We start from the raw sequence: 18,118 nt of genomic DNA, 5'->3' as shown, positions 1-18,118 counted from the left end.
TAATAAATTATATGAAGGCAGATGATGCATTCGTAGTTATCACAGCTTTAAGTGCTAGTTGAACTTTGATTTAAATTTATCACTTTACGTATGTATGTATTAAAATCAACACTGTCGATAAGTTACCATTCGATCTTAAAAGTATGCTACGAACACCGTTTCGGTAGGTATGATAGGACTAATCTGCTGCATTGGTAAGTACGAGAAGGTCAAGACCACAATTTCTTCATGGAAACTTCTCGAAATGATGAAGCTAAACGACCTACTTGATTGACCAAAATTTGAAATCATTCGTTAAATGAGAATATATAAAGCAATCGCTGTAGCTAATTGAACAATATCTGCTAATTGACAGCGTTTAACCTTATCCATCGACGGTCGGTAACGATGTAAGCTAGTGAAAGTACAACCGGTAGCTGAGTGAAAATGAACAAACATTACGCGAATCATTTTCAAGAATGTTAAAGTAAATCAATGATCTAGTATGAAAAAACGTTCACCCACCAGTTCAATATTCATCTGTTACACAAAAGTTTATTCCCCCAGTATTCTTTTTCTACATCCGCTCAAACTGACAATTATTTAAATATCGGCGGGTTCGGCTTCATGGGCGTTGACTGAAGAGGTGGCAGTCGAAACCTCGTTGCGTGTGACCGCATGTATTATTGTATGTGTACACCATTACGATCACTGTCAACTTTCGTTTGTCGTGGAATATTCCAGTATCGCGGGTTTAGAAATTTGCGTGAAATTTTGCTGTATACCGTCAATGGTGATTATACCAATCTTGGAGTAAACCCGCTGTCATTCAACGTAGTATCATAAGTGACAGTAACCAACTTTAGGAATATTTACAATTAGATTGATTCAGGTATGCATACGCAATGAATCATATGACACATTATACAATCTGAGTGGTAGCGAATTACCTAGCTCTCATCCTGGGAATGAAATTCTGTTATCACGCTAAACGAGTCATACGTGAAAAAAAAACCACTATCCACCGTAGGCAAGTCCGTGCCTTGAGCCTAGACTCGTTCCTAGACTCGTTGTGAAAGCGCCGGCGTGGATTTAGCATTTTTGGACCAATTACCGGAGAAGCAATTTTTGCAGCTGTCAGCCATCGATTGTATGAAGTACTACTACTGTTACTACTACTACTACTACTGCTGCCGTTGCTGCCGTTGCGAACCCGAATAACATATCGTCTTGGCACGTTCGACGTTTCATTGAGCAATCGAGAAAATAAATTTGAAAACATCAGTGCGTGATTCCGCGCGGGGATGGATAACAACATTCATTACAACATGGTAAATTAAGTGGCGTTTTCGCATGTTGCTAATATTTCACTTCCACATCATATATGCACAGGATATTCACACTTTCTTCTTCATACGTAGCCGTTTAGACACTTCCATATTATTAAACCCAATTCAATATAATGTTTTCAGCAGCCGCAGGCCACAAATGACTCTTCTGCTGTTTCATCAGTCCCAAGCGAAGTACCTGCACTTACAGTAGCTCTACCAGCAATCCAAGTACACCCCCATAACAACAGTATTAATCGGACTAGTGTAGTGCCTGTAGGTCAAGCTGCACCTTCCACTCCAGTCATGGTAAATAATCATCATTTCTTTGCTTTTGTGTGGGAAAACAGTTTGTAGTGGTATTCTGCTGTTTGTGAAACTGCCGTCATTCGCGCTTCAAGTTTGACGACATGAGGATTCTTGCTCCCTGTGTTAAATGCCTTTAGTAATTTCATATTTACAGGGCATCTAATGACTGGAGAGCTGAAATGTATTGCAGTGTTGAATTCTATGGAATGTAAATTTCTTGTCATATCTTTTTTCAGGGTCAGTATAACGATTGTCTTATGGTAAATCATCTAAAACACATTGCTGTAATTTTTACGCCAATTTAATTGCTGAATGCTAGTTCTCAGTAGAACATATTTGAAATGATGACACGTAATATTAAGTCATGCTGCAAATTCGATAATTTCAGTAACAAGTGTGTATTGTAACATTTATTATACTGTGCTTAATGAAGTTAAATTGTACCGGATAGGCTGATAATGTGGTATTCCCACACATACATGCAGACAGATATCTCAATCCTGAGTAATACCAATGTTTTGCAACTTTGATATTACTTACATCCGGAAATGTTGAAAAACTAGGAATTTTTCCTTTATTGGAAACTCTTAGGGAATTTTATCGAAGTAACTGAAGTTATAACTTGTCTTTCTCTTGGACATGAAATATTAAATTTTATTGTTTCTATTTAGAATGAGTCTAGATCCATGCACACGTTGTAAGTGAAGCAGCAGAAATATATTTACTTTGTCCTATATATTGGCAAAAAAGCTTTCTCAGTTGGAATAGAGAAAATATTGGTTATTGTGATAATCTTGGGTACTGAATATTATAATATAAATCTTATAGATGAGCGTTGACGAAATACCACCGCCAAAGCCAGATTTCTCTGCACCACCGCCATATGAAGTCGCCACCAAATTACCAAGCTATGAAGAAGTACAGCGGGAAAAGACTATGCAGGGTGAGACCACGCCACATCCTCGCCCACAAATAGTGGTTGGTTGAGTATATATTTCTTTGCCAGTTTCTTCAATTCTTCGATACGAAGTCAAAGTTAGTTTGGACAATTATTTCAGTCAGGGAGCATGAGACCACCACAACAACCACGGGTGTTTCTAGCTCTGGACACAGAAGCAGCAGAAGGTGACTCGGAAAGTGGTTTGCTTGGCACAGACTTTATGTTCTTCACAGCTTTCATGGGTAAGAAAATTATGCTTTGTCTGATCAGTGTTATTTTCACTAGTGACAACATTCTTCACAGCATGTTCGTATATTTCAATCATTGGATATTTCAGTTTAAGTCAATTTACCTTGTGATGATATTCAATTTTACCTTCTGAAATTTTTAGAATAAGTCAAGTTCACTTAACTATGAGGACAGTAACCCATATTAAAACTTGAGGTATCGAATATTGTGTTCTTTTCTTTCTAAATAATCACGTTTCTTACATATTTAAATATGCTTGATAAGGATTAAATCACTCAATTTTGGGTGAAACAATTTTCTTACAGTTGCATTCCTTTTCAACTGGATTGGATTCCTGTTGATGATGTGTTTTTGTCACACAATCGCTTCTCGGTATGGAGCATTGTCTGGATTCGGCCTGTCACTGGCGAAATGGACACTTATTGTTAAACATTCCACTGATTTAGCTTCACGTGAAAACTCATGGTTATGGTGGCTAATCATGGCATTCGGTATGTAACGTATTACTCATATTAATTATTAGATTAAACCGGCGCAAACAAAGCTTGTATTGGTACCTAACAGAAAAAAACAAATCTTTCATATTGAGAAACTGGGACTATTTTATGATTGTCACAGTGCTTACAAACAAAATATTTGAGAAAATAAAACTTTGAGATAAAAATTTCTTACTACCCTAATTGTTGTTGTTGATATTGCAGGAGTCTTAATCTGTGTACGTGCCATTATTCAATATCTGAATATTAAACGAGGATGGAGACTTTTGTCAGGCAGTGCTCAGGAGCGTTTACTATTTTTTTATTGATATTTCACACGTCTGCACCGCAGTTTACCTGATTTTTGGAGATTGTAATTGTATGAAAGAAAATCTACTCTCATAAAATTTTAGATTATCTAATCTACATCATGTGTAGATCGTTGAATGATTGTAAATGTAATAAATAGGAAAGTCAGTCTATAAAGATTATGCTACACTTCATCAGCGTTATAATGGAACAAAAAATAAACACGAAGACAAAAAACTGTGGCATCCGTTGGAATTGCAATAAGTGATTTTTAATTTTGAACCGAAAACAGGTAAATACATTTTTATTGCGCAAACAAAGTAAAAGATAGATTGATTTATAATTCAAAGTTAGAAATGAACGTAGTTTCTTGCGTTCTAATGTCATTCAAACATCAATAAAAATACCAACATATTGAGGCGCAGTACTATCTACAGTAATTATTCGAGTAACAAGTAACAATTGAGTTTCAATACATTATCAGATATGTGGCCCTTTGCTTTTGGTGCATTAACCCTGCCTAAAGTTGTGAGAAATTCACCTATTCATGTGTATAAATATTGAATTATAATTGTGAGTACGATATCTTTTATAGCGTTAATGTACGCTTTTAGATACTAATCCATGTATACAAAAATTGGAATGTGGATATCCTAAATTGCTTGTGCACACATGATAACTGATTTATATAAATATAAATATATTATACAAAATCCTTAGGCTTAAGCGAATGATATAATATATGTATTATATTATTACTATTATTATTAGTAATGTTAATGATGTATTGTGCAATGCGATATGTTATATTTTAGTTTGTTGAAAACGAATCTAATTGTTGTATACTTACAGCGTATACTTTGTCTAAGAAAAGCAGGCTACGCGCATACAATTGTATATTTTAAACAACCAACAAAGATGATTAGACATTTGGCTACTCCTGTGGTATATTATTATACATATATTATTATATAGCGTGTAAAATAGTTTAACTCATTCAATGTGTTTCCCTATGTATTACATGTATACGTGCAGGCTGAGCTTACTGTTAGTACATATCGTACTCTGCACTTTAGATTTCTACAAAAACGAGAAGCATAAACTAATTACAAATAGAAGAAAATACAAAATATAGTGCTAAATGATTATCTGTTTACACGTTCGGTTGTTTTTACAAATCAAAAATAGGTGGGCTTTAAGCTATTCAAATTTCACGTGTAACTACGTATTCATAAATAATAATTATTAATTATCGCATAAGATGTGAAAAGAGAAGAAACAGAAAGAATATTGTATGGATGTAAAAAATATATTATTTGTAGCGGGTCTTACGATGTATTTCAAAATGTTCACTGTATTGTGACCTTGGACGGGAGTTCTGTCCAGCTAATAGCGCTCATAGTAATGGTCAACACCGGATAATTATGCAGGATCTCATATAGGTCAATGTGACTTGATTGAAGATATATGCACTGTGAATGGACACAAGGTCACGGATGATCCCACTATCTGGCTCTGCAAGATTAAATAAGTACGGGTCCCTCTACTTGTCATGGCAACAGCTGAGTGTCAATGTATGTATAACACTGTTCCCATTACCTAGTTTGGATTATCGGATAAAATGAAATCGAGTCTTTCCTAGTATCAAAATTACATATTTGTTATTACCAAAGATGTTCATCTATCCGGTGATTGGTGTATAAAAAATTCACTTGCGTTGACACTGTTACGATGAGCATTCGTGCATACGTGACAGTGTGGATAATTGAGATTGAAATTTTTGTACGTTGTTCCTCTTTACTTTTTGCTGTATATAATGAAAACACATTAACATAACTCGTATATTAAAACATTGTTAGAAAGTCAACTGAAAACAACAGGCAATATTGTGTATTCTAACAGAAATTCAACGTACTTTTACTGGCCTTTTTTTCCAGACTTTCAATAGTAACAAGCTACTTCTTTTTCAGCTTTTTATAAAATATTTTTAAAATCTTCTATTCGATATGGCAGTGAAGATTCAAATTAAATGTAATTACAGTGAAGTAGAATAGTAGTGTTAGTCGTTTTGCCAGTCCAGACCTGTATTTTCAACTTTTTTTGTGTAACGATATCAGCATGATGATTGTCCATAGTTCTTCAAGTATCGATGACATTTATATTTATAAAATCAAGATATTTATCAGTACCAGAATTTAGTTTGTCATGAAACTGTGCAGTTTTTCCTGAGTATTTTTATTTTAGTTGAATTAATACATACATCTTGAAACAAAATCATACACAATCGGTGTTACAATACGCTTATTTGAAATTTACCTCGTCGATCTAGTTAAGTTCACTGTGAATTCTCGTGAGTTTTATATTTTATTCTTCTTAACCTAGGAACGTTAGCAACTTGATACCAAAACATATTGGTATATTTAGTTACATCTTGACAGTCTCGTCGGAATTCTGGTTAAAAAATTTGACGTGCCTTGCTAATGTGTTGCCTTTATATAAAGTTCTCATAGTAAGAGACACTTTTAAATCGACAGTCACGTTTGTTATTGTTGGTTATTACTTTCAAACTCTAGCATACAGGAAAAAATCCTATTCTGCGTTATCAACAGCTTTCGTAGCGTCAGTAAATGAAATACAGGACTCGTTTTCGTGCTTTGGGAAACATTATAATCTTTCAAGCTTGCGGTGAACATCAACCATTTGCGGCCGATCTTTAGGCAATGTGTTTGCGCACCATTTTCCTAAAACTATTAGATTATCGAAAACTTTATCTTTTTCTGTACCAGCGGTACTGTCTTTTAATAGACGTATGTCCTTTTCTTCGAAACTGTCCACATAAGCTTTTAGGAATTTATGTTCTGGTCTTGCGTTACTGTATGCTCCTAATCCAGTAGCTAATTCTAGTAATACAATACCATAGCTATAAGTATCAACTTTTGTTGACAAATTCCTATCGCGCAAAAATTCGTCAGGCAAATATGGTCTGGTTCCTTGCACTCGGCTTACCTGTAAAACAATGACAATTGTATATTAGTGAATTGGTTAAACTTAGTCGAACAAATGGGGGCAATTCTTTGTAATACTTTATTTTATCATATCTGTGTTCAATTATGTATTTAGTGGGCTGGATTTTTACAAAGTAGAGTTTATTATTTCGAAATGTCTATTTACATCAGGTAAATGATCGAACCAAGCACAAGTATCAAACTCACTCTGGTGTACATATATATATAGGCAGTACAAGAATACAGGTTTTGACAAAAAAAAAAAATGTCACCCCAAGACCTTTTTCACTATTTTACTTGAGCTTAACGACGATTGTATCGCTATGATTACACATCTATTCAACTAAAAATTTACCTTCATGTAATCCTGTTCAGGTCCATCTCTAGCTAATCCAAAATCACCAATTTTGGGCTCAAAATTTTTATCTAACAGAATGTTGGCACTTTTTATGTCTCCATGGATGAGTGGCTTGTGGCCAATAGTATGCAGGTATTGTAAGCCTCCAGCTGTACCCGTGGCTATATTATGTCGTTGCAACCAATTTAGGGGTTGGGATCCTTGTCTCAAGGAAAGTTTATCTTCTAATGATCCATTTGGCATGAGTTGATATACTAGGCATGGGGCTTCTCCGCCTATGCTGTGACCATACAGTGGCAGGATATTGTCATGTCTCCGGGCGTACAAAATTTTCAATTCTCTTAAAGACTGTTCTACCTGGATCAAGTAGCTTTCCTTCGAATCAGAACCTCGTTGTTCTATTTTTTTAATGGCTACTGGGGTGCCTTTCCATATACCTAGATTTGAGAAGTGTTAAAGTCAGTACCAGTTGACAAATTAGTTACATGATTTATTTTTAAAACTTTTTTGTAAGTTGATTTGAATCCTATGTATACGAATTTATTTTCTAGTAAAATTTTCAACTGTCCAGAGATCATTCACCTAAGAATTATCTGTTTTGAATTGAATTATGTATGCATAACACGGTACACACTGACCTTTAAAAACTGTTCCAAAACCTCCTCTTCCCAGTATGTTGTGTTTGCTCCAATTATGCGTAGCTTTTGCTAATTCTTCATAAGATGGTTGAGGTAGGTCGGTATCAATAAGTGATATCTTCAATTGATTATTATTTTTAGAACCATCCACTACAGGTCTTGGAACTGGAGCAAGATTTTGATTTACACCAGTTGGTACAAGCATATTATCCGAATTGCTTGGATCTAGATCATTCGGCAGTGGGAACTTGTCTAACATTTTTGCCACTCTTTCGTACATTGTTTGATAAATACAAAGCTTCTGCACATCGCTTGAAGCTGGTTGAATGTGATTGAAATTGTTAGTTCCTATTTTCAGATCTTTTGAATGTTCGTCAGCTACATGGCAATTCAATAATTGTGCTGAAGGCCTTTTCCGGTTGGTGATAAGCTTGCTGTACTTGGGATTGACGAAATTTTTCAGAAGTAGCATTGCCTGATGGTGTTGCATCTTATATAATAAAAGGAACAGTTCCTGTACTGTATGATTGAAAGTAGTCCACATTTTCAAAAGCTTATCTGTCGGATTTTCGTTCTTTCTTAAACATTGAACAGTAGATACATCAAATTTCATCCATTTGCCTAAAGAAAGACGAATATTGTTTTTCACTATTCACTCTAACTTATAGTACGACATGGTATCAAGTTCAGCCGTTCGGTTCTATCTTAAATCGAGTCTAAATTTATTGATACGCTGCTTCCGACTGTTAATAAAAAATTAGCCAAACCTGACTTGGTCCTGATTTATAGCAAATTTATGGGTAAAAACGTTACCTGCTAGCTCTTCCCATTCATTGTTCTGATTGAGAATTCTGCATAATTCTTCTCTTTCAAGCCAAGGCAAATCATCGATATAAAGATTAGTCTGTCCATGCTGCACAGCCATTTCAGGATAGTCGATGACAAAGCCAAAAGCACTAGATCATGATGAAAATTACATTGAATTAAAATGTGAGGGATTGTATTTGGATTGAGAAACTATCCATCTTTGTAACAAGTTGCCAGTGGGCAATTATTGGAATTTGGAGGCCTTATGTGCTGTTAATGCCATGAGCAATATCTGGTGCCAGTTTCTATTGTTTACAAACAATAACATGGCAAGTGAAACAAGATAAAAGATGGTTGTGTTGGGTTAGTTGCGTTGATTACGTAGGCGAACATGACGATGAACTGCGAAGAATCTCAACAAAGTGTCACAAGAATCAAATAAAAGTGTTTTGCGAGTTAATTACCCTAGAAATAGTCAGATAGGTTAGAAGTTCGCGCGACAGACTGGATTTCGTTATATGGTTAAATGTTTGAAAATAAATTTAATTTTACATTGCGTGTTTAAATTTTACTAATATCTGATATTATATCTTGCATACTAATCTAATAGAATTAACGAAATAATCCTGGTTTACTCTCACGTCAAAACATATTTTTTTTACCTTCCAATTACACACTAGACGTTGACTGAAGACAGTTAGTTGTGACGTCACGCGTAACAGGTTGCTATACAAATGTCGAACGTCTTCAGTCTCCAAAAACCCCGACCTTTGCAACTAGCAAGTCGCAGCCTGATTGGCTGGTTTCCAGGCAAGCGGGGATGATGAAGTCACTGGTTCTTTCCCATAATTTCCACAGTGCTATTTTTAGACTTGAGGAAATAGACGACCGCGTGAAAAACTGCACCCTGCAGAGATCATCCGACCGGTAACTACGCTGTGCATGCATGCATAAGTATTAGAGTTCAGTGAAAATCTATCAACTGTACAGACGACTGTGTGACGAAAGAAACCGAAAACAATGCATTTAAAACAGAAGTCAGTTTTTTTTAATGACTTACATAAATATTCCAAACTTGGATCATATTAAGATTGTCGTGAAATCGCTGCTTACATATTGTCAGTTTGCTTGGCAACTTCATAAAAATCTATTCAAACCAAGGCTTGTATGTATCAAAGCTGAAGAATAAAGGGAGATCATCTAGTGATCTGTAGAACATATTTCATCACAAAATCACCATTCAACTTTGAATTCAAATCAGTTCTGAAAGGCTTTTTAAGAAATGAATATCACGAACAAATATCACTTTCCTCTAATAGGATTTAACTAACTTAAGAGCACATTAGAAACAGATTTTGGAAAGTGGAAGATAAAAATCGTAGTTTGTTGTGCTACCGGAAGCCATAAGTATTCGTTTTCGTCATCGATTCTTATTCAATCTGCCAAATAACAAAAGTCTGTTCTCTAACAAAAGATCTACACGTGGATAATTTTTTGACACAAAATTTTAACCCGAACAAAACTTTTGTCGTTAACGGGAAATATTGTACGAACATATGTAGACAAATGTTTTATGTATATCTCAAGGTGACAGAAAATACAATCTACAAATGAGAAATCAGAAAGTGTTTCTTGAGTATACTATATTAAGCTCTAAGATAAATACGTATACATAGGCATGACATAATTATCTACTTGTACAAATATACACATAGTACATGTACATGCGTACAAGTTATGTCATCAATTTTGATCTATTGGATCTAGGATGCCTTTTTATCATCGTCATCTATATCACCATTTTCTACAGCAACTTCACCGTTTTGATTGTTTTGTAGTTGCGCTTGCCACATGTTGTGATACACTGCGCCGTACGAAATTAATTCGTTATGTTTACCCCTTTCAATGATTTCCCCATCTTTCAAAACTAAAATTTCGTCTGCATGAATTATAGTTGATAATCTATGAGCAATTATAATGGTTGTACGATTTGCACAGACGCGATTTAATGCTGCTTGAATTGTACGCTCTGTCTGTGTGTCCAAAGCACTGGTAGCTTCATCGAGGAGAACAATCGTAGGTGATTTTAAAATTGTTCGAGCAATTGCAACACGTTGTTTTTCACCGCCACTCAATCGCAATCCTCTCTCGCCAACCTGTGTCGAAATAAAAAATACCCATTGGTCTTACAGCAAAGCCTGAGATTTTTAACGAATATTTTAAGGAAAATTTTTTAGATAGCAAAACATTCTACAGAAATTTTGTTAAAAAGTCCAAAGATTTTATACAAAGACATTTTCTGTAATGTTGTTAACAAGCATTAAAGTAAGCAAACCATTGTTTCGTATGCGTCAGGGAAACTTAGAATTCTTTCATGAATATCTGCATTCTTAGCTGCTGCAATGACATCAGCTTCTGGTGCTTCAATTTTTCCATACTGAATGTTATACTTGATAGTGTTATTGAACAATACAGTGTCCTGCGGCACAACACCTAAATATAAAAATACGCCAATCAGATTACAGACCCAAAATCTTATAATGATGAATAATAGATAGAAAATCTTATAATCAATGTATTACAATAATTGTATTAACATAAGTACAATTTTGGAAATTTGTAATGTCACGACAATTCCATGAAGGTTTGTAATTCAAATGTCGTCTGAATTGTCTGAAATAGTTACCTATGGCACTTCTCAATGTATCTTGTCGAACAGTTTTGACATTTTGTCCATCGACTATAACAGCTCCTTGTTCTACATCATAGAATCTGAACAGTAATCGCATAATTGTTGATTTTCCTGCTCCAGATGGTCCAACGAATGCTATGGTTTTACCAGGTGGAGCTACAAAGCTTATATTTCGTAGAACAACTCTTTCAGGTGTATATCCGAATGACACGTTTGAAAATTCCACTCCGCCTCGCTTAATAACCAAAGGTCCAGCACCGGGCGCATCAATGATCTCTTGTTCTTCTCTCAGAAGTTCAAACATATTTTCCATGTCTACAAAGTTCTTTTGAATTGCTCTGCAATTAAAATATTTGAATCAGTTCACCAATTTCAACAGCTATATTCAGTGATCCTAAAATTTTTTCGTATTCAAAATCTTACCGATAGTAGGTACCGAACCAATTCAAAGGAACATACAATTGTATAATGTAACTAGCAAAGAGCACGTAATCACCAATAGTCAATCCGTCATTAGTAACAACCTATAATAAATCGAGCGTGGATAAATATAGCTAGAAACTTTGGTAAATAATAGTGACCCATTAATAAGATTAATAATATTAATAAGTGAAAAAGTTTAATAACAGGTAATTTGAGTAAGATACAAATTCGTATTTGGAGAGAAGTGAAAACAATTACCATGTGCAAACAGAGTAAGGAACCTGCGAGTAAGCCACCGCAGATAATAACGTTCTGCATTGTGTTCAAAATGTTTAAAGTTATCATGGACTTCCATTCTTCAGTTTGAAATTTCAAGATAGCTTCTCTGTAGCTCTTTACTTCGTAAGATTCTGCACCATAATATTTGACAGTTTCAAAATTCAACAAACTGTCGACACTGCGCGCCTTCTGAGCATTATCAGCAAGGTTCATTCGACGTTGAAACTTTGTTCGCCATTCCGTCACACCAATGGTTGCAGCTGAAATTTTTATGAATGTCATTAATAGTTGTAACTTGTTATGTAGCTTCGATTGCCACAGCAGAATATTTACATAGGTGTCTTGTGACAGAAATCTAGGAAACTACTTATGAAGGGATTAATATGATAATCCAGAAAATCTGAAGTGAAACGTGAATCGAAAGGTATGCGGAACTGACTGTTAACTTACCAATATATAACGTCATAGTTACAAAAACAATTATACCGAACCACTTATTAAATGTGCTTATGAAAAATACAATAGCTATTACAATATCAACAATAGTCGGTACAATTGAAAAAAGAATGTAGTTCAATAGGTTGTTAATAGAATCTGTTCCACGATCCATAATTCTTAAAACTTCTCCAGTTTTTCTACCCAAATGCCAACGTAAGCTCAAGCTGTGCAAATGTCTGTAATCGGAAATTATGTGTTCAATAAAAATATGCAGTTTATTCAAACGAGTTATAGAAAAATTATATTAAAAAAATCAAGGTTACCTGAATAATTCGACCTCAACTTCACGGGTCGTATACTGTTGAATTTGGATCCATAAAAATGATCTGAGATTATTCAACAAACCCATGCCTCCAGTACCACCGCCTTGTAAGAACTTGAATCCAACATATATGAGTACCAAATCCCATCTAAAAATGAATGAAAATTTTTGATACTATATATAATTTGTGACTGAAGCCTTTTCGAAGTATGGAAATAGATGTACCTGATTTAAAGAGACATTAGCTACATTCACGTAATTATTCACATAACAATTGACCGGTACTTTTCATCAGTTTCCATTTTTATACGGCTTGTTGGCGAACGAGAAAATCAATATCGCATAAAATTGCTCTAGAACACTGACCTGAATATAACTGGTTCTTCCGCAACACTGTCTACAATTTTTTTGTTGTATATTGGAACATACAAGTTGACCACTCGACCAGAGGCAAGCAAAATAAAACAAAACAACACCCTGAATTGTAGAAGAATATCTGTTTTTGGCCACAGAAACGGAGCAAGTGTTTTGATCTTGTGCCATGCATTTTTCCATGTCGACGAGTTGTCATCTAAGCGCTGCAAAGGTACGTCAATTTTATGGATGTTCGTGACAAGAGGGACAATAAGTTGATAGAAACATTGCTGCTATTTGCTATATAATTTGATATACAACATGTATTATTTTCAGTGATTACACACTTAATGTTAAACTTGGTGCCATAAGTATTGATTTTTTTTTGTCATAAAAATCAACAAGTTTCAATAATGGAATTCTTGCTGAGATAAAACAAGTGGCATGGTCAATTTTTCTGCAAATTAGATATTTCATATCTTTGGCGTGTGCTACAGATCTGGCAATATGTTTAGTATAAATTGAACTGTATGTTGCTTCTATAAAAGGTTTGCTAAGACTACAGAACAAATCATCCGACAAGAATAACGTTTATTATAATATAATAAATATACGGTTAATATAATTGTAAATCTGTGAAATGTGATTACAGAGGTGGATATGAGATATACTGACGTATTAGAAATATGTTATAAAAAATGAATATCTGACATTACTGGCATGTCACACTAATACTTCAGATTTAGATTTTTCTTTGAAAACAATGTTCAACGATAGATACAGCACAAGAAAAAAAGCATATCTTGTTACATTTTAATCTTTTCACACACAGTATGAGAGTTAAGAACATCTAATCCACCATCTTTTACAAAGCTATTGATAGTGACAATAATACTTGCTGATGACAAAGATCTTGCATATTTGAACAACTTACATTTTGGCGGAATCTTGGTCGTACATTTGCATTGTCATTGATTGTGCGATAATCATTTTGAACCATATCAGTTATTCCTGGAGCTTTCAGTCCCAATGCAAAAATTACCAAGCTAGTGACGTACCGTAATACAAATAGAGACATTTCTATTTGGTCAGTCAACCTGCAAATAAAATGATGTGATCACACCTTGGTACACATTAATGTGTCGATTTATGTATATTTTTCATTGTAATTATATTGCCAATAACCCTTGATATTATATTTTTCTAAAACACCAACTAACGATAAGATGTGTTTAATGAAATTTCGTGATAAAATAAACTGTGTAACATTAGATTCATCATTTTTCTATATCTATAGTAATTAAAAAGATATCAGTGTTTTCATTCAAACACCTCACTCTGTACGAACTGACTAATAAAAAAAAGTACATGGCATTATCCCAATAATATTTTAGAATAATGCAACGAATAAACAAAACCAAAGATGCAAGATAAATCCAATGACATAATGGGACAACAAATTAAAGTAGAACTTTGATATGTTCAGCAGCATGTACGAATACTTACGAATTCAAGTGGAACCACCATTCCAGCCTACCAATATTTATGAAGACTAAGTTCTCCGATACAAAAGCTAGAGTCCAGAATCCTAGTAGTACCAATCCATGACCTCGAGTTGGAACACTGGGTAATAATTTGTAGCGCTCCACTCTCAGGATATGAACTGAATATGGATAAATTACGACGGTCAGAACTGTGGATAATATCTGAAACATGTATGGCAGTCGAATTTAACAAGTATCCACATTACAAACTAAAGATTGAAATTTCAAATACTGAATGTACTGCTTATCTACATAACGGTACAAATTAATTTACTTTATTTTTTTGAACACTAAACTGGCACCGATCTCTGGCATTTTAGATTTTTCATGAATTTATTACGGATTAATATAAAAAATCAGTAAAATCGTTAATGAATTGGTATTGGAGCGATAAAATGATTTGTCCATCATTATTGTGGTAATATTAAATTCAACCATATTATACGTACCATGTATCCATATATTGTTTTATCATCCAATACAGTGGCTTGAAGTATTATTCTAACCACGCTGAGAAACGGTAAGAAGTATAAGGCAAATTTCTGAACATTGTACAATGTACTTTTTCCCAGTAAATTTTCGTTTATTTCTGTCGAATATTTTTTGTACATCCATAATTGAATTGTCCCAAATATCATGAGATACGAAGATATGAAACAGGTGCTGACAGTGTCCATGAAACATTTTGAAGTGCCATGATTTACCCAAATTTCATTGAGGGTAATGTTTGGTGGGCAAAAGGTCATTGTTGCATTCATGATTATATGGAATGTCTTATTTCAGATGATCCAATGCTGTATTTTGCTGTAAATTTTATTCAAATACCAGTGATAACAGTGTGCCTCATTTTGGTGCCATCTGAAAGTTAGAGGAAAAAGTCATAAAAAGAGTACAATTTCGAAAATTTTCAGGTCAATTGAAAAATTAACGACGGAGCCAGAAATCGAACCTGGTATCTAGAGATGCTTTACCGGAGACTTACTCCACTAGACCACCGAGCCGCCCTGACTATACTGTCATTAATTTGTCTCATCACCTGTATTCGAAATTGTTTTTGTTTTCGTGTGCCTTGAATATATACATATTTGAAATTCGTCGCGAGAGGCACATTTCAAACCGGTGTGTGTGATTTGTTGACATGTGCACATTAGACCTCTGTATGTGGCTATTAATGTGCGTATATCATCGTACATTACATTATTTTTGCCAATTTAGATATAGACACATTGATAGCCACATACAGATGTCTAATGTGCACATGTCAACAAGTCATACACACAAGTCTGAAATGTGCCTCTCGCGACGAATTTCAAATATGTAAGGAAAAAGTCATACTTATAAGAAAAAAATTTCAATTTATTTTGCGTAATTTGGGAACAGAGGTCAGAGTTATCAGTTTATTGATTTGCGATTCTGGATGTTCTTCACTGGAAGTTAGTGAATTGTATTATAATTTTGTAAGCCAACTCCAAGTACAAACTGGTAGGGGTAATAAGATAGAAAGATCAAAAAATCGAAGGACCACAAAATCGAATTTCCAAAGAAATGAAAACTTAATTCATAGAATTTTAAAATGTTGAAATTCAAAGTATAGTAAAGCAAAAGAACAGAAAGGTTAGAATATAGAATATCAAACTGCAGAATCGTCAGAATTCCTCACGATGATATAGACTTGTATGCAGATTCTCGATTTTGCTGATCTATGTTTCAACTTTTATATATTTTCTCTTTCTGTATTTCGATTTTCTATATTTTTAATTTTCTTTACTTTGACTTTCCGGGTTTTTAAATTCGGTGACAAAGATTTTTGAGTCTATGAGAATTAAATTTTTTGTTATTTCTATTAATCGGCTTAAAGATGCTACAATGAAATATTATAATTGCATATAAACGAGGGTGTACAAATAAAATATATTCGACATAAGAAATAGTTTCAAGTTCAAAACTGGTAACAACTTATCAGCCGTTAGTCATATTTTTTTTAGTGATATACTTTACTTAATTTATCAAGGAACTCTTTTTTTTATCCCAAGTAAAAACTATTTTTTGCCAACTACCAAATATTTGTTTGCACATACTTTGAAATTTAAAGATCAAATTTGTCCATATCATTTATGCTACAACAAGTAATTTCATATGATAAGTGATATTACAAATTATGCTATGCCAAATGTCTCCATTTTATCTATATTATCTAATTTGTATGAATTTGAAGACTGTGTGTGATCTGTTTCAAATATAAGTACGGACCTGATAATTTGAAAGATTAAACTTGACTGTAAAATAATACATTGGTAGGCATGATGATTAAGTATTGAAAAGTATTGAAGTTTTCTATAATGAGTTCTTATATCTCTTTATCGTCAGTCATAATAGGATCAGACTGTCAGATAACAGATTGGTCAAATGCTGAATTTGATTCTGATATTTCTAAAATAATTAATTTACAAAGTAGAATTCAAATATATCTATGTGAGCGATGAATATTGTATATTATCGATAGTATATATTGATTTATCAAATCTTAGAAAATATTGAAAAATATTTATGTCATGTAATTCGGGTATTGTGTCATATCGAATTGAGATAAATACAAATCAAAGTATGAATATTTATTTACTGCCTGACCCTTGCTCCGTTCAATTAGATATATCCAACGGATCGTATCATTTCATTTAATTCTGTCGGTGTTTGCATACATTCTATAACAAAACCCAGAATAATTCGCTTCGTAATGTACTTTCAAACAATCGATAGATATAAGATTAGCGTATCATACTTTACAAGGTAATTATTTTCAAAATAGAAGCAGTCAATAACGTTCTCGGAGGGACGACAAGGTGATAATAATCCACATAGTTTAAGTTAAGCTTTAATCGAAGAGTTGCACATGTAGCACAATCACTGACCACCGATTACGCAACAAGTCAAGACGGGTCTGAAGCGGGCAGCGAATTCAATTGCAGCGATCATGTTAAAAAGAAGATTCAATTATTTTTATTAGGTACAGGTGTAATGACATGTTTCCTTTTAATATACTTGTCCATGCATACCAAATACGCGCAAATTCTTAAATATTAACACACCAGTCATGCATGAATACAGCAAGTGTTAATGTTATGCACTTCAGGTGCATGAACCACACTTTTTCAAAGTTTGTTCAATTTCGCTCTTTGTACATTTATTCACTCATTTTCTTCGCCAACAATTTCTAATAAGACGTTATTTCGGTAGTGCGTAATTGTAAAAATAAAAATACAATGTTGGAAGTTTACCTTTTCACGCACTCACTCACGACACTTCAAATCAACTGTGATCATAGCCTCGCAGTTCGCTCTGAAGCACATTCGAATTGTCATCTTCCGAGCGATCGCACGTAGGCATGTGTCTGTGATAATTCACACACGTATCGGTCAAGTCAAGATACGCTTCATGTGTAACTTTCAGTTACCTAGTAGTTCTGCGTGTGAAGCCACGTGAAGCTACGAGCGGTAACCGTTCATCGGTTGGTGGGATTTATCGCAGCGACACTGATCGGACTCATTCATTGGTCCGCCATGTTTACCTGCAAATACACAAGCAATCATGTATTATTACGGTTGTGTGTTGGTATGACTTACAGGTATGACTTGAGTTTATCGCAGATGATAAGGCAGGTTCGCAACCAT

At 34.2% G+C, this 18,118-nt stretch overlaps 3 protein-coding genes across 10 annotated transcripts; 1 reads left to right on the top strand and 2 right to left on the bottom strand.

Moving 5' to 3' along the window:
- The first annotated feature begins 596 nt into the window (after nt 1–596).
- Nucleotides 597–6,162, top strand: LOC107218396 (NEDD4 family-interacting protein 1). Of its 5 annotated transcripts, none has more exons than XM_015656253.2 (7): nt 604–871; nt 1,114–1,310; nt 1,452–1,616; nt 2,445–2,594; nt 2,657–2,798; nt 3,111–3,296; nt 3,507–6,162. In XM_015656253.2, exons 2-7 carry the CDS (start codon nt 1,284–1,286, stop codon nt 3,608–3,610), a joined length of 774 nt encoding a protein of 257 aa, XP_015511739.1. In that variant the 5' UTR covers nt 604–871; nt 1,114–1,283; the 3' UTR covers nt 3,611–6,162. The 5 variants fall into 5 exon arrangements, with proteins under 5 accessions (XP_046600431.1, XP_015511740.1, XP_015511739.1 ...); XM_046744474.1 differs by having other exon boundaries at nt 1,010–1,310; XM_015656254.2 differs by having other exon boundaries at nt 600–1,310; nt 1,455–1,616.
- Nucleotides 3,906–9,800, bottom strand: LOC107218393 (pelle-like serine/threonine-protein kinase pik-1). Of its 2 annotated transcripts, none has more exons than XM_015656247.2 (5): nt 9,061–9,800; nt 8,405–8,547; nt 7,592–8,212; nt 6,951–7,390; nt 3,906–6,596 (listed from the first exon to the last, which is right to left on the bottom strand). In XM_015656247.2, exons 2-5 carry the CDS (start codon nt 8,514–8,516, stop codon nt 6,255–6,257), a joined length of 1,515 nt encoding a protein of 504 aa, XP_015511733.1. In that variant the 5' UTR covers nt 8,517–8,547; nt 9,061–9,800; the 3' UTR covers nt 3,906–6,254. The 2 variants fall into 2 exon arrangements, with proteins under 2 accessions (XP_015511733.1, XP_015511734.1); XM_015656248.2 differs by lacking the exon at nt 9,061–9,800 and adding an exon at nt 8,863–9,054.
- A 224-nt stretch (nt 9,801–10,024) lies between these two features.
- Nucleotides 10,025–17,878, bottom strand: LOC107218390 (ATP-binding cassette sub-family B member 6). Of its 3 annotated transcripts, XM_046744467.1 has the most exons (13): nt 17,726–17,873; nt 17,230–17,388; nt 14,900–15,308; nt 14,413–14,612; nt 13,841–14,003; nt 12,919–13,130; nt 12,554–12,700; nt 12,243–12,466; nt 11,772–12,052; nt 11,514–11,614; nt 11,085–11,428; nt 10,734–10,891; nt 10,025–10,554 (listed from the first exon to the last, which is right to left on the bottom strand). In XM_046744467.1, exons 3-13 carry the CDS (start codon nt 15,206–15,208, stop codon nt 10,162–10,164), a joined length of 2,532 nt encoding a protein of 843 aa, XP_046600423.1. In that variant the 5' UTR covers nt 15,209–15,308; nt 17,230–17,388; nt 17,726–17,873; the 3' UTR covers nt 10,025–10,161. The 3 variants fall into 3 exon arrangements, with proteins under 3 accessions (XP_046600423.1, XP_015511730.1, XP_015511731.1); XM_015656244.2 differs by lacking the exon at nt 17,230–17,388 and having other exon boundaries at nt 17,726–17,878; XM_015656245.2 differs by lacking the exon at nt 17,230–17,388 and having other exon boundaries at nt 14,900–15,254.
- Nucleotides 17,879–18,118: the final 240 nt, after the last annotated feature.

Source organism: Neodiprion lecontei, chromosome 6, assembly GCF_021901455.1.
Source record: "Neodiprion lecontei isolate iyNeoLeco1 chromosome 6, iyNeoLeco1.1, whole genome shotgun sequence".
NCBI lineage: Eukaryota > Metazoa > Arthropoda > Insecta > Hymenoptera > Diprionidae > Neodiprion > Neodiprion lecontei.
Note: the sequence above shows the minus strand (reverse complement) of the source record. Positions and strands in the feature narration are given on the sequence as shown.